At 56.5% G+C, this 13,264-nt stretch overlaps 1 protein-coding gene across 1 annotated transcript; it reads left to right on the top strand.

Annotated features, from left to right (window-relative positions):
- The first annotated feature begins 5,412 nt into the window (after positions 1 to 5,412).
- Positions 5,413 to 11,653, top strand: PHB1 (prohibitin 1). The gene is made up of 7 exons (XM_009464603.2): positions 5,413 to 5,543; positions 6,075 to 6,200; positions 6,616 to 6,777; positions 7,315 to 7,457; positions 8,089 to 8,205; positions 9,390 to 9,485; positions 10,464 to 11,653. The coding sequence occupies exons 2-7, from the start codon at positions 6,113 to 6,115 to the stop codon at positions 10,674 to 10,676; spliced, it is 819 nt and encodes a 272-aa protein (XP_009462878.1). The 5' UTR covers positions 5,413 to 5,543; positions 6,075 to 6,112; the 3' UTR covers positions 10,677 to 11,653.
- The last annotated feature ends 1,611 nt before the right edge of the window (positions 11,654 to 13,264 follow it).

Here is a 13,264-nt window from a genome sequence, read left to right as displayed (position 1 = left end):
AGCTCGGAATAGCCGGGCTGGGCTGGAGAGGCATCTGCCAGGGTCACGCAGACACGAGCAAGCACCTGGGACTAATTGCACTAAATAAATGAGCAATTAAGGACATTACAGGAAGACTAAAACATCCCAGACCTCCTCTTGACCCCCTCGTAGTTCCCCTGGAAACAGCTGCCCGGCCGGCAGGTCCGGGATGCCGGGTCTGGCTGTTCCCAGAGGGATGGGGGGCATCGCAGCTCCCCCGGGGGCCGAAGGGGCACAGGGCCAAGGGCATGGCCACGCGGGCAGCTGCTGGCGGCGAGGCGAGACTGAAGTGCTATTGTCCCAGGGGCGGATGGGCTGCAGCGGGAGAGGGCAGGATTTGTCCTGGTGCAGGATGCGGCGTTCACCGAGCCCGGATTGTCTCCCTGGGAGGATTTCGGCTCAGGGCTGGGGACCCCGAGTTGGGGACAGCAATGGGGCTGGTCGGACACGGCAGTCTCAGCCCAGGACCACTGGGACGCACCAACGGCATCCTCGCAGACCCAACTCCCGCCTTGCTCTGGGCTGTGCAAAAACCACCAGGAGGGTTTTTCCTCCTGTGGTCACCCCAGTAGTGGAGACCCCCACCGAATCCCTGCCACGTCACCCCCAAAACTGTCAATTTTGCTCTTTTTTTTTTTTTTCTGCAGGTGAGCCAGGGACTGTTCCTACCCTTCCAGAAGACTCGGGCAGCAGCACAGAAACGCCGTGTCCCCTGGCAAAGCAGCTCCCACCAGCCTCACAGGGGTCCCAGGGCTCCCCAGGCCCCCAGCCTCCACCAGCCCAGGGTGAACCCCGCTGTCTCGGGGCTGTGCCATGGCTTCGCCCTCCTGTGCTGCCGTGCCAGCGCGGGGCCAGCTCCTTCCAGTGGTTCCTCTATCGCACCAGCTCAGATGAAATGCTTTCAGTGCTCCTGGGCAGAGGGGAGCGGGGCTGGGTGCAGCTGGCCGTAAATCCAATGTCAACGCGGAGCCATCGATTGCCCGGCTCCACACGGGTGGGCTCAGCTGCCCCCATGGAGCACCCACGGCCAGTGCTGCCTTCTGGGTGGGTGCAGCAGGTTGGTGTTGGGGGAGCCATGAATGAGCAAGGGATGCTGCAGCAGCACGCAAACTTCATATGGGGGTTTGTACAGCTCCTAGCATCCCGAAAATCTTAATTTTTAATTTAAGTCTTAATTTTCTGCAGCACTGCAAATCCTCCTCATCAAGGGAAAGGAGCAGGGGCTGACAGCGTGGGCCCTTGGTGTGCTGGGGCTCAGGCTTCAGGTCGGCGCTGGTGCGGGATGGGGTGCAGGGGGGCTCACCCCCTCCAGGCTGGGCTTTACCTGCCCCCCGCCCTCCAGAGCCCCGCTCGCTCCCCCCCAACACATTTAACGAGCAGCCAATTTGCTGGGAAGGAAATAAAAAGGTATGCAATTAAAAAGCTGGTAGCCACAACCAGAGAGGGTCAGTGGTTCATGTGCTAATGCAAGCAGATTTTGTTATGATTCATTAAGTCATTAACTCCCTTTTAATTGGAGCTCCTTTATGGAGATGCCATTTTACCTTTGCAGAGAAAATGGGAGTTGGGAGTGAAGGGAGGATGGGCGAGACGCCCCTCGCAGCACGCAAGGTGCCCCCGCACGCCAGGGCAGCCTCCAGATCCCCCCAGGGTCCTGTTCTGGTGCCAGACTGGAGCAGCCCATCAGCATTGCAAATTGGGTGGAAGCCAAAGGAAAGGGATGGGGATGGGAGCAGCTGGAGAATGCAGGGAAGATAAAGGGGCTGTGGGTTTTGGGGGGCTGAGTTCTCCCCAGCCTCCTCAGAGCTGCTGGCCGGCAATTACCAGCCATTACAGCCTTCCCGGGAGCGGCGCGGGGCTTAATGCAGCCAGTTTCAGCTGGCTGCTCGCTTCCACCGAGGAGAAAACTTTGTTAAGTGGTGATAACCATCGAGGAGAGCCAAGAAACCCTGGTCCCGGTGCCCGCGGCGCTGCTGGGACCCCGGGCGGCAGAGAGCTGGGCTGCTCCGGCTCCGGCTCACCGGGCGCTGGGGAGCCCAGCATGGGCAGCTGCAGGTCGCTGCTGCACAGAGCTCGACCCCAGATTATTCCTCAGTGGGATTAGGGATAATCCCGGTTTTCTCTAAACCCTCAAGGACTTTCCATCCCCAAACCCACGGCCAAGCCTCGCGCCTGCCTGGGGGTGCCAGCCCAGCCGCCCGCCCAGGAGGTTTTTGCTTCTCCGGGGTGAGTCAGGTGAAGTTGCCCGAATGAAAGACAGGCTCAATTTTAAAGCAAATTAATTAAACTGCATTACAGGCCTGTGTGGACAGAGTTCAGAACGAAAACAGCCTTAATTCGATTTCTCTGACTTGCAAATTGTGGCAGGGAAGTCAGCTGAAATCATATTAAGGCCGTTTCCACTCTGAACCGTGTCCTCGCAGGGGTTTAATGTAGTTTAACTAATTTAATTTAAACGCTTATTGAGACTAACTGGGTTACGTGCCGGGCGCGGGGCTGGAGCTGCTGGGGCTCGGGCTGGGACCCCCGTGTGGGGCCGGGCGGGTGGGAACAGGGCGGCAGCATCAGCCCCGTCCCGCCGTGTGTGAACCAAAGCCATGGTTTGGGTTGGAAAACCTCATTTCTGCCAAATGCCATTCTCCTCTCCAGTGGCTCTGCTGCCGCACCCCTGCAGATCAACGCCTGCCTTCACGGCCCCACGTCCCCCGGGGTCACCGGCTGCCAAGCGCTCGGATTCTCCACAGTTTGCAAACTTCATGCCATAAATTTTTCGGGGGCAGCGCCAGCCGGGGACGCACGGTTGCGGAGGGCTGGAGAAGAGGAGGCTTTTTGTTCCCGTGCCACGGTGGCCGGAGCTGGGCCAGGCTGCTCGGCCCTGGCCGCGCCGCCCGAGGACAATGAGCCGCTTCTTGAAGCCGCCGCTTCTTTGCCTCGTGGAGGAATGTCCCCTCGAAACGTGGTGGACGGCGCCAGCCTCGTTAAAAGACTCAAGCGAGGGGCGCAGCTCAGTGCCATCATCGGACAGCGGGGTCTCAGCCCAGCGCTGTTTCGGGGTACACCTCCATGGCCACCTTCGCCTCGTTCCCTGGGGCACAGGATGCTTTGGGGCTGCTCAGCCCCTCACCTCCATTCCGAGCCTGGCAAGTCACCAGCCACCAGGGCTTTGTGCCGCGTCCCCCAGCCCACGAAGCCGGGGATGGTCTTGGTGGGCAGCAGGGAGACACGTCGGGTCCCCCCATGCCACCAAGCAGCGTGTCAGCCCGTACCGCAGGCGTCAGCCCCCGCTGAATCACCCGCCAGATATTCCCCGCACAAAGGGCCCATTTTCTTCCGGTTTTGCCATGCGGGTGTCACCGGCTCCAACCCGGCGGCTCCTGCGGCTCCCGCCCTAAAACCTGGGCCCTGGACCAAAAATCGCCAATGCCACGAGCCTTCTTCCCTTTTTTTTGCATGAATGGGAAACACTCATTTTACACGGCGAGGAAAAGGGAAGGGGGCTGCACAAACCCAGCAGCAAACGCGCCCGCAACGGCTGCCATGAAATGCAAAGCAAGGGACGATCCCAGGCAGGGGGGCGCAAAGCCCCAGCCCCCGGCTCCATAAATCCCGAGTTTAATGATTGAATTGTGCTCTGTGTGAATCCCACATCAAAAGGGAATAAATCTCTCCGTGTTTATAGCCGCGGCTTTGTCACAATTAGGATGTTGTTATTGGATTAGATGCAAGTAGATAGAAGCCTCCCGGGACAAAGTCATCCTTGGGGGAAAGCCCAGTGGCTGCTGGGGGATGCACTGGGATGGCTTTGGGCCATGGGGGCTGATCCTACCGGCTGGGCTGGAGGCGGAGGCAGATGCTCCTGGGATTTATCCCTGGAGGGAGGCACGTGGCCGAGGGCAGGCACAGCAGCACCCAAAATTCAGCTTTACGCTTCCCGCTTGCTGCAGTTGGGGGTTGCCAGGATCTGGCCCCCAAATCAGTTTGCAGTGACTCGGGGGGTTGGGAACAGCGATCGCAAGGAGGGCCAGGTCCTGCTCAGGGCAGCTTGGCCGTGGCCCCCTGGGGCACCCCCATTTCAGCTGGGCTTCAGGGGGGACCCCGCCAGGTCTGGCCACTGCTGAACACCTTCACTGTGTCCTGGTCCTCTTCGACATCCGCTTCCCAGCGCTGCCGAGGCACAAAAGAGCTTTTGTGGCCTCAGAAGGAGCGTTGCCAGACATAGGACAGGGCTTCCACCACACATCTGTCCACACAGCTGTGCCGGGGACCCAGGGGACCCCGGGATGCTACAGGGGACGCGGGAGGGGGTGACCTTCCCAGGCAGGAGCTGCTCCAGTGCGGCCGCCCCGGGAGGTGCACGCAGGCGAGAGCTGGGTACTGGGGACATCAGCTGGGACCTGCCCTCACTTTTTGGGTCCCCGTCCATCACCCCCACTCACAGGGCAGCACAGGCAGCTGGGAGGCTGCGGCACAGGAGCCTCCGTTGCTGAGCAGCTCCGTGCCTCAGTTTCCCCATCTGGAGCAGAGCGGGGGGGACGGGGACGGGGACCCTCCGAGCTCGCGGAGGGGACGTGATGCTCCCTGATTGCTCCTGGGGTCTGCTGGGCCCTAAAGGAGGGGGTTCAGCACCGTTTTCATCCTGAGATGCTGTCGGGGAGGACGTGGCCTGGGGGGTAATGAAGTCCCCTGTGCCCAGCGGTGTCACATCAGAGGGAAAACCCGCCAGGGAGGGTGCACGGTGGGGACGGGACGGGGCTGCCCCGGGGGACGGCGGCTCCTCGGGGGTCTCCCTGGGCAGCGGGTTTGGGTTTTGTTTTTTTTTTCCCCTCTCTTTTTTCCCTTTGAATCAGGATTCCTGGAGCCGATGGGAGAGCGCTGCTTCCCTCTAGCGGCATCGGCCCTCCTGCTTGTGGGGTTGTCGGGCCGAAGGGGCGGCTCACGGCCAGGGAATAAGGGGCCTTTGTCCTCCGCCAGCCCCCGCGGCGGGCCGGGCTGCGCCGGGGGCTCTCTGGTTTCCCACGCCAAGGGGGACAAAGCGCACGGCGGGTGTCTGCCTGGGCCGGGGGCGGTGTCGTAGGCAGGCGGGGAATGTGGGTCCCTCCTTGGCATTGCCACCGCTTCTCCAAAAACCATTTATCCGCCGCCGTCCCCACGCCCTGCCCAGGACCCGCCGTCCCTCTGCCCGGGCGGGACAGGGAAAGGCCCGTTCCAGGCCCGTTTTCTCCCGTGACAAGCGAGGAGCGGGCGAGCCCCGCCGCAGCCCCCACGTGGCTTCCCCCCGCCGGGACTACAACTCCCAAGAGGCCCTGCGGGCAGCTGGAAGCAGCAGCCAATGGAAAGCGGCCTTGCTCAGCGAGCGGGCCGCCGCGGGGCTCGCCGGGAGTCGTGAGGCGCCCGGCAGCGAGAAAAGACAAGCAGAACTACACGTCCCAGAATGCAGCGGAGAGGCGCGGGCCAATGAGGAACGGGCGTCTTGGCGAGGCGCGCAGGCGCGCTGGGGCGGGTGGCCGCGGATTCATGTGGAGGTCAGGGGCGCTGCGGGAGGAGAGCGGGGCGGGAGGGCGCGGTGGGTTCCGGGGCCGGGGCCGGGGCCGGAGCCGGAGCCGGAGCCGGGGCCGGGGCCGGGGCCGGGGCCGGGGCCGGGGCCGGGGCCGGGGCCTGCGAGCGGGGCCTTGGCTCCCGGGACGCCTGTCCTGGGGGCGAGAGGCCTAGGAGGGAGCGGGGAGAGGGAGGCCCGGCGGAGGGGATGCGGGCTGCGGGAGGCGGCTGGGCCGGGCTCGGGGTACGGAGGGCCTGCAGCGGGGAGCCGGGGCGGTGCAGGGGGGCTGGGGGGCAGCCGTGATCCGGGGGAGGCGGCCGGGACCTGCTGGGGTGGGGGTGCTGCGGGGCCCCGGGCTCCGAGCCCGGGGAGGGGAGGCCCGCGGGGCCTCGGTGGCTGCGGAGCGGCCGGCTGGGTCTTCTGGAGGGGGGTTAATCCCCGGCTCCCCGGGCACCCGCTCGCAGGGCCGCTGGCCTTCTGGCTTCGCACGGTTTGAGCAAGCTGGTGTTTTTTGCAGGAGGGATTTTTTAAAGGGGCTGGAACTGGACGTGTGAAATGGCCGCGAAGGTGTTTGAAAGCCTGGGGAAGCTCGGCCTGGGGCTGGCTGTCGCTGGTGGCGTTGTCAATTCTGCTCTTTACAATGGTGAGTGGGAGAAGCTGAGCGCTTCCAGTTCACTTTATATCTTTTTTTTTTTTTTTGGTCAGTACCTTGGCTGCTCTGTGCTTTTATTGCTAACGGCATCAGGGGAAAATAAGACGTGAAGCCCTGCTGGGCTGTTTTATACCTCACACGTTGCAGGAGAGGACTGCAAGGTCCTGCCTCTCGAAAGTCGTCCTTAGCTGCTGCCCTTGTGAGCAGAGTGGGGGGCCAGGAGTCACGGCTGCGTCTTCTCTTTGCCTTGTTGCTCCCGATGATCTAATTAACTTCTCTGGTCTCCTGTAGCAAAAGGCTTTAACTACCCCCGACAGACCGTTTCCACGGGGAAGGTTGTGGGGGTGTGCGGGTACGACGGGTGGCAATAGCAAAACCGCGCTTGACGTGCTGTTTTCTTCTCTAGTTGATGCGGGCCACAGAGCCGTCATCTTTGACCGATTCCGCGGAGTGCAGGACACAGTGGTAGGAGAAGGCACCCACTTCCTCATCCCCTGGGTACAGAAACCCATCATTTTTGACTGCCGCTCTCGCCCCCGTAACATTCCTGTGATCACAGGCAGCAAAGGTGAGCGTTTGGACGCGGCAGCTGGAAGAGAGCCAGGTGCTGATGTGCTGGGGCGCGTGCTGGTCTGCTCCCTCCGCCGCTGGGAGAAAAAGCTTTACCACAGTCAAGACTTTTATGATCTTTAACGTCCACAAAAGGAGTATTTGGGTGGGAGTTTCCTCTTCTGGACATGGAGATCCCGCATGAGCCGAGTCCAGTCTGGCACAGAGTCAGGAATGGTTTGAGCTGTCTTTTTCGTCCCGGAACAGGTTAAGGGACCCTTCCTTCGGTCCTGTAGCCGTCCCTTTAAACATAAAGTCTCTGTCTTTACAGTAGGGCAAGTAATTCCCTGCGTCGCAAACAAACCGAAGCTTAAATCTTACCTGTAAGGAGGATCTGGATCCCAAGGTGAAAGGGGCAGTAAAAATAACTCATCTTTGCTGGCAAAAAGAAGTCTGAATGTTTATTCTTTCTCATTTAGTTACCCCGGGGAGGACAACTTCAGGATATCTCCTGTCCCCGTGGTTTGCCACTAAACTCGTGACTCTCTTCCTACAGATCTACAGAACGTGAACATCACGTTGCGTATCCTGTTTAGACCAGTGACTGCCCAGTTACCGCGGATTTTCACCAGTATTGGAGGGGACTACGATGAGCGTGTCCTGCCCTCGATCACAACCGAAATCCTCAAGTCTGTTGTGGTAAGGACGGTGGGAGAGCTGCTGGGCTCCGCTGGTCATCTTTTCTTTCCTCTTTTTAGCAGTGAGGGACCTGCCGGAGGGCAGAATGCGTCGTGCTCCAGAATAAAGCTTCTCTTTCAACCCCCCAGGCTCTCATGGGCCACGCGGAAAAGCTAATTGTAGCTGCACTAATTGTTTGTGCCTCGGTCCTTCTGCTTGGCCTGGCTTGATTCGCGTTGGGTGGCCCCTGGATGGAAAGAGGTTTCTTCGTTACCTGCTCCCAGCTGGTAGCTCTGCTCTTCAGGCTGGGAGCCGCAGTCAGGAGACTGGGATTTTCACTTCTCTTGTATTCTTAGATTTCAGCTTACTGAAGATCTCTGGTGTTGAAAGCACCGCCAGGGGACTGCCAAATAATTGCTAACCAGCCTTAGTCCAGGTTTTACGTTAAGTACTCAACCGGACAACCTCCCCTCCAGCTTACGCTTAAATTCCCAGTCATTTCTTTTACTTCGAACGCCTGGGCAGCTCGGTGTTTGCTAGCTTTGGGAGAATTGGATTAACTCTGGGGCTCGTGGGTGCAGAGACGGGCAGGGCATGCAGAATCTATCGCTTCTTGGCGCTTTCTTCTCACCGTTGTCCATCCTGATTTCAGGCTCGCTTTGATGCTGGAGAATTGATCACTCAGAGAGAGCTGGTCTCAAGGCAAGTGAGCGAGGACCTCACGGAGAGAGCAGCAACCTTCGGGCTCATTCTGGATGATGTGTCCTTGGTAAGAGTTCTCCCTTTTTCAGTTTTTCTCTTTGGACTGTGCCCAAAGAAGAGCAGTGGAGAAGAGAATCAGCGGATGGCCAGAGAAGGGTGGGCTGGGAGTTTAGATGTGTGGACTGTGTGTATCTGTTTGCAGCTGTGTGGTATGCAGTGGTTACCGCTCCAGGCAGTACCTCTGGTTTTGTCACTGGCCTTCGGTGACCTTGAGCAAGCCCTTGAAGGCTCCGCTGCGCTGGCTTATTGACAGACGTCACCGTCGCAGGGCTTTTATAGTTAAAATGAAGAGCAAACGCTTCTGTGGGTGATGGATCAGGCTGCACATTGCTTAGAGGAGGCAGCTGTTCCACAAGCACCCTGAGACGCAGGGAGAAAGTGCTAGGCATGAGGAGGTAGTGCAAATGTACGCTTTTCGTAGCATCTTTTTTTTCTATGAAGTATTAGTTATTTTTGTGGCTGTGTAGTCTTCCACGATTATTCAAGGAGGGAGCTCTTCCCTCCTACCTCCCTATAAGCTTTGTAAATTAAATCTGTTGTGATCTGGCTTGTACGTGCACCTCTCCCTCTCTCTTTTGGGACTTCCCTCAAAAGTGTGCTTAGAGGAAAGGGAAACGAGCTCTTTCATTTGGCTTTGAACATACAGGAAGTCCTTGCAGGAAGGTGACTTTGTTTCTGCAAAACATGAGGTTTTGACGCTTTGTTTCTGGCGCTTTCCACTGAGCGCACTACTGAAGGAAAGTCACCTTCCCCCGTCCCGTCCCAGGAGCCTGCAGCTGCCCAACAGCCCCAGCTGAGCACCCCAGTGCATAACGGAGCACGAGAGGTGTGGGGTGGCTTGGCAGACAGCGGCCTTCCCTGCTTGGGGAGGGGAGCGCCGGGCAAGCGGGCTGCCTCTGCCGGGTGCTTGGGCAAGCGGTGGTGGCAGGGGAGCGTGGTGTGTCTCTGAAGGTATTGGTGTTACTGGTCTGGACTGGAGTTGCACTTGTGGTTGTCTCCCTTGAGACTTCAAAACTGGATGGGGAGGCCCAGTTGTCCCAGTTTCTGTCCTTTTAGGGATACTGGCTTTCCATCTCCATTCCAGTTTCACTGATACAGGCAGGCTGCATCCCCCTGGGAGCTGCGTGGGTCACAGCAGTGCTGCTGTAAACTGTCAAGCGTTGTGGACTTTGCTTGCTTTCTGCCCTGCAGACCCATCTGACCTTCGGCAAGGAGTTCACGGAGGCGGTGGAAATGAAGCAAGTGGCCCAGCAAGAAGCAGAGAGAGCCAGATTCATTGTGGAAAAGGTACCTTGTCCTTCAGAGAAACTTGGAAATGGTTGCTGGTGTCTCCTTCCCACTCCAGCTTGCAGTGAACATTGCTCTCACGTGCCCAGGAGCCTGGGCAGGTTGAATGATGCAGTCACTTAGGGTCATAATGCTGACGTGGTTCTTAGCTCTGGCATATGATTGTTGGATAGATAAAGCCTAAGGTTGGTTTTGTGGGTCTTTTTTTTCTTTTAATACTGTGTCACAGTCCTATTGGAGTGCTGAAGAGAAATGTCTGTATGGAGGAGGAGGGAAACGGCACTCAGGAGGAAGTGTCAGTTAGAAATGGGGTTCGAGGTTGAGATTTGCAACCCAAGTGATCCTGCTCGTTGTCAATTTTGAGAGGGCGGTCAAAGCTTTCCATGGTGTTTGGTATCGCGGGCATGGGGGCCTGTGTCCTCAGAGTGTTACTGACTACATGCAAGACCACAGGATCTCAGATCAACCCAGGATCTCAGTGAGCGTCCACAGAAACAATTTCCGTTGAAGTACCCCGGTACAGCTGAGAACACATGCCTGTTGAGGTTGCAAGAAGCTGCAACTACACCCAAAGTTAATCCAGTGGATGAAGTAAGATGCATCTATGTAATCAGCCAGGATGATAAACAGTAGAAGTGTTTATCTGACCTGGTTTTAACTCCACTGAAGTTCTCGAATCTTTCATAAACAGTTTTCCACCACGAGTGCCCTTAGGTGGGTTAATGTTTCATGAGGTTAAGACTGATAAGGCAATTTCAAGATGCTTTTTCAACCTTTTTTCCACAGTAGGCAGAAAAAAGTCTAACAGAATGCAGCTTTAAAATAAAATTACCTTCTATCTTAGCTCTCCTACCGGGGAAAAGAACGGTAGAGTGGTGAAGTGGGAATTTATATTTTAAATGTGACAATAGCATCTTCCTTCTCTTTTGCTCTTGTTTTCTCTGTTGGTTATTCCCCTTCTCATCTGTTTGCTTTCAGGCTGAACAGCAGAAGAAAGCAGCTGTCATCTCTGCTGAGGGAGACTCGAAAGCAGCTGAGCTGATTGCCAACTCGCTGGCCACTGCAGGTGATGGCTTGATTGAGCTGCGCAAGTTGGAGGCAGCTGAAGACATCGCGTACCAGCTCTCACGGTCCCGCAACATCACCTATCTGCCCTCTGGACAGTCTGTGCTCCTCCAGCTGCCGCAGTGAACCAGGCTCTGCAGCCATAGCTAGCCTTGTCACCTCTACCTACCAGATCAGCCCTTTCCAAAAGAATCTTTGCAATTTCCTCATCGGTAAAAGCAGAGGAAATTAAAATTCAACCCATTTTGAATTCTTAATCAAATAAAACTGAACGCTCTTGACAACAAACCTGCATTCCTCCCATGCACGGTCAGAGCGGTGGCTCCGCTGACCATTAAGCTAGGTTTGAGAATTGCCCTTGTCCAGGCAGTTTGAGCAACAGGAGCAGAGTTTTCATCTGCTCGCTCCTGGGACAAACAGGTAGCCCAGGTGACTCCCTGGCCACAAGAGTGCTGTTATCGATCCGGTTTCACAGCGATGCTGCAGTGCCTTTAGGCTGGCTGAGCCAGGGTCATTACAGACCTGCAGGTCCTGGACTACAGAACAGGGACGCTCAGGGCTCGCTCTTCAGTCAAGCCAGCCTTTTTTCAGGTGTCAGCTGAGAGAAAGAGGACATCTCAGCTGTTACGACAGTGGCTCTGCTGTGCCTGTGTGAACCGTAGCACTGATAGCTGGAGGCACAGATCGAGTGGATTGTGGCTGGGGGCGAGAATAGCAGAGATTTACCTTAAGCAGTAGATGGATTTCAGGCATGGAGGAGAAGATACTTCCTCTGCAGGAAATACTTCTCATCTACATGCCGAAAATGAGACGTCTCCACTTCTTCCCCCACTGCCACACGCTGATCTGTTTGCTGCCGCTTGCCCTGTTGTGCAGCGTCGGTTCTTTCACCAAGGTCAGGAAAAGTGGCAGTTGGCCTATTCCAGACGGCACCTGGGACAAGGAGGGGGTGACTCGATGCTCCGTGGCTCAGGCAGTCGGAGGTGGGCAGAATTCTCTGTTACATCAACGCTCTTTTTATTTAGGGAACCTGAATTGTGAGGAGGATGTGATGGGTGAGATTGTATAACCAGCCTTCAATAAATGTCACAGTCCCAAGTGTAGTAGTGTGGGGTTTGGTTTTTTTTTGTATCTCAGAAGAATGAAGGTTGGGTCAGTGGAGCAAGACACCTTGTGCTAGATTATTTGGATAAAAGTCACTTAGCACAGGCAAATAGGTCTTGCTCCTGATAACTTAAAAACTTGAAATATGATTCTTAGGCTGAATTCCTGCAACAAGGTAAGGCTGAGACTATCTTGAGGTTATTGTGAGGGCTTTTAATTGCTTTCTGTGCACAGTTCAAGCTGTCGTTTACTGCACGTACATACATTTTCTGGGGTGCTCTTTTGATGCAACACCGTGCTGTTGGAAAGAAAACGGGGGTGTATTGTACCAGATACAGCCTGCAGTGAACTTCAAACCTGTAGGTGGCTGTCAGAAGGCACAGTACTAGCCTGGCGTTACCCCCATCGTGCAAATGGTGCTCGTACCATGTCTTTTATCCCTGAGCAACGCAGTCTTAGGTGGGTGTCATCGCTACCCTGAGGATGTTGAGCCCTCGGGAAAGCTGCTGTGAATGGTGGGCTCATTTCATCATCGGACAGCCACTTTGGGTTGTTGCCCTCGCCTCTGGCGAAATGGAAAGACTTGCCTGCTTTTTCTGCTGGGCAGAGTCTGCTCTTGCAGTGATGAGGTGCCTGAGCTTGCAAAATATTTTAAGCAGCTGAGCAGTCAGGTCCATAACTCCCAAATAACTTCCAGACCTCTTCCTCCTCCAGTGCTCTTGCTCTTTATTCTTCTGGTTTACCGCTTCAGACACTTGTAAGGAAGCTTCCACTTTTCTCCCAAGGCTCCTTTTAAAGCCCCCTTAGTGTTTCCTGCGTTTCTCCCCATTAGTTTCATGCACCAGGTGTTGGGCTCAAAACAGCGTGCCTGAAATCCCTTCTCAGCTTCTGTGGCTCTGCATTACCTCTCCCTCCAGTTCTGCATTTTCAGTGGAGTGTGGAGTGTTTCCTGCTGCTTTTGCTGTTAGCCTCTCTGGAGGAGGTGTCTGAGGCTCCAGCGGTGGCCCCTGGGTCTGATTAATCACCATTTCCTTTGGTTTTGGGTGTAATTCTTTTCACAAATGTTCCCTGGCTGTTAACTGCTCCTTCAGCCTCGCTCTGCCTCACTTAATGCCTAAAGCTGCCATGAACTCATCAGCTTCAAAGCTGCTCTTGAACCTGTAGCTGTCTCGGTGTGTGCTAGCTGAACCCCTTGTTTATATTGTGTTTACAGCTGCCCTTCGGCCTTGTAGACCACGTGGACTGTCGAGCTATCTCGAGATGGGAACGGTGACCCTAAAATCAGGACGAGGTTTTATGTGGGCTGCACAGGGATACTGGGTGAGGAAACAGCCCTCTGGCTGCTGGATGGAGGCTGCTCCGAGCTGCGCAGCAGCGAGCAAGCGCTGCCTGGCATCCTCTGCCAAACTTCTCAGGTGCTGGTAGACTCCATGACATCAAAACAAAACAAAAAGTTGAGATTGCATAGCCAAGGACTGGCCTGCCTGGCATTCCTGGCCAAGGCTGGACTGAAGAGAGTCGAAGGCTGAATTCTGCTCCCCAGGACGCTGGCCCTTCCCTCGCAGCGTTCGGGAGGTGTTAGTGGGGTGTGAGCACTCGCTCTCAGTGCT

Source organism: Nipponia nippon, unplaced genomic scaffold (genome assembly GCF_047370975.1).
Source record: "Nipponia nippon isolate SJK-2023a ecotype South Korea unplaced genomic scaffold, ASM4737097v1 scaffold_32, whole genome shotgun sequence".
In the NCBI taxonomy this organism is placed as follows: domain Eukaryota; kingdom Metazoa; phylum Chordata; class Aves; order Pelecaniformes; family Threskiornithidae; genus Nipponia; species Nipponia nippon.
Note: the sequence above shows the minus strand (reverse complement) of the source record. Positions and strands in the feature narration are given on the sequence as shown.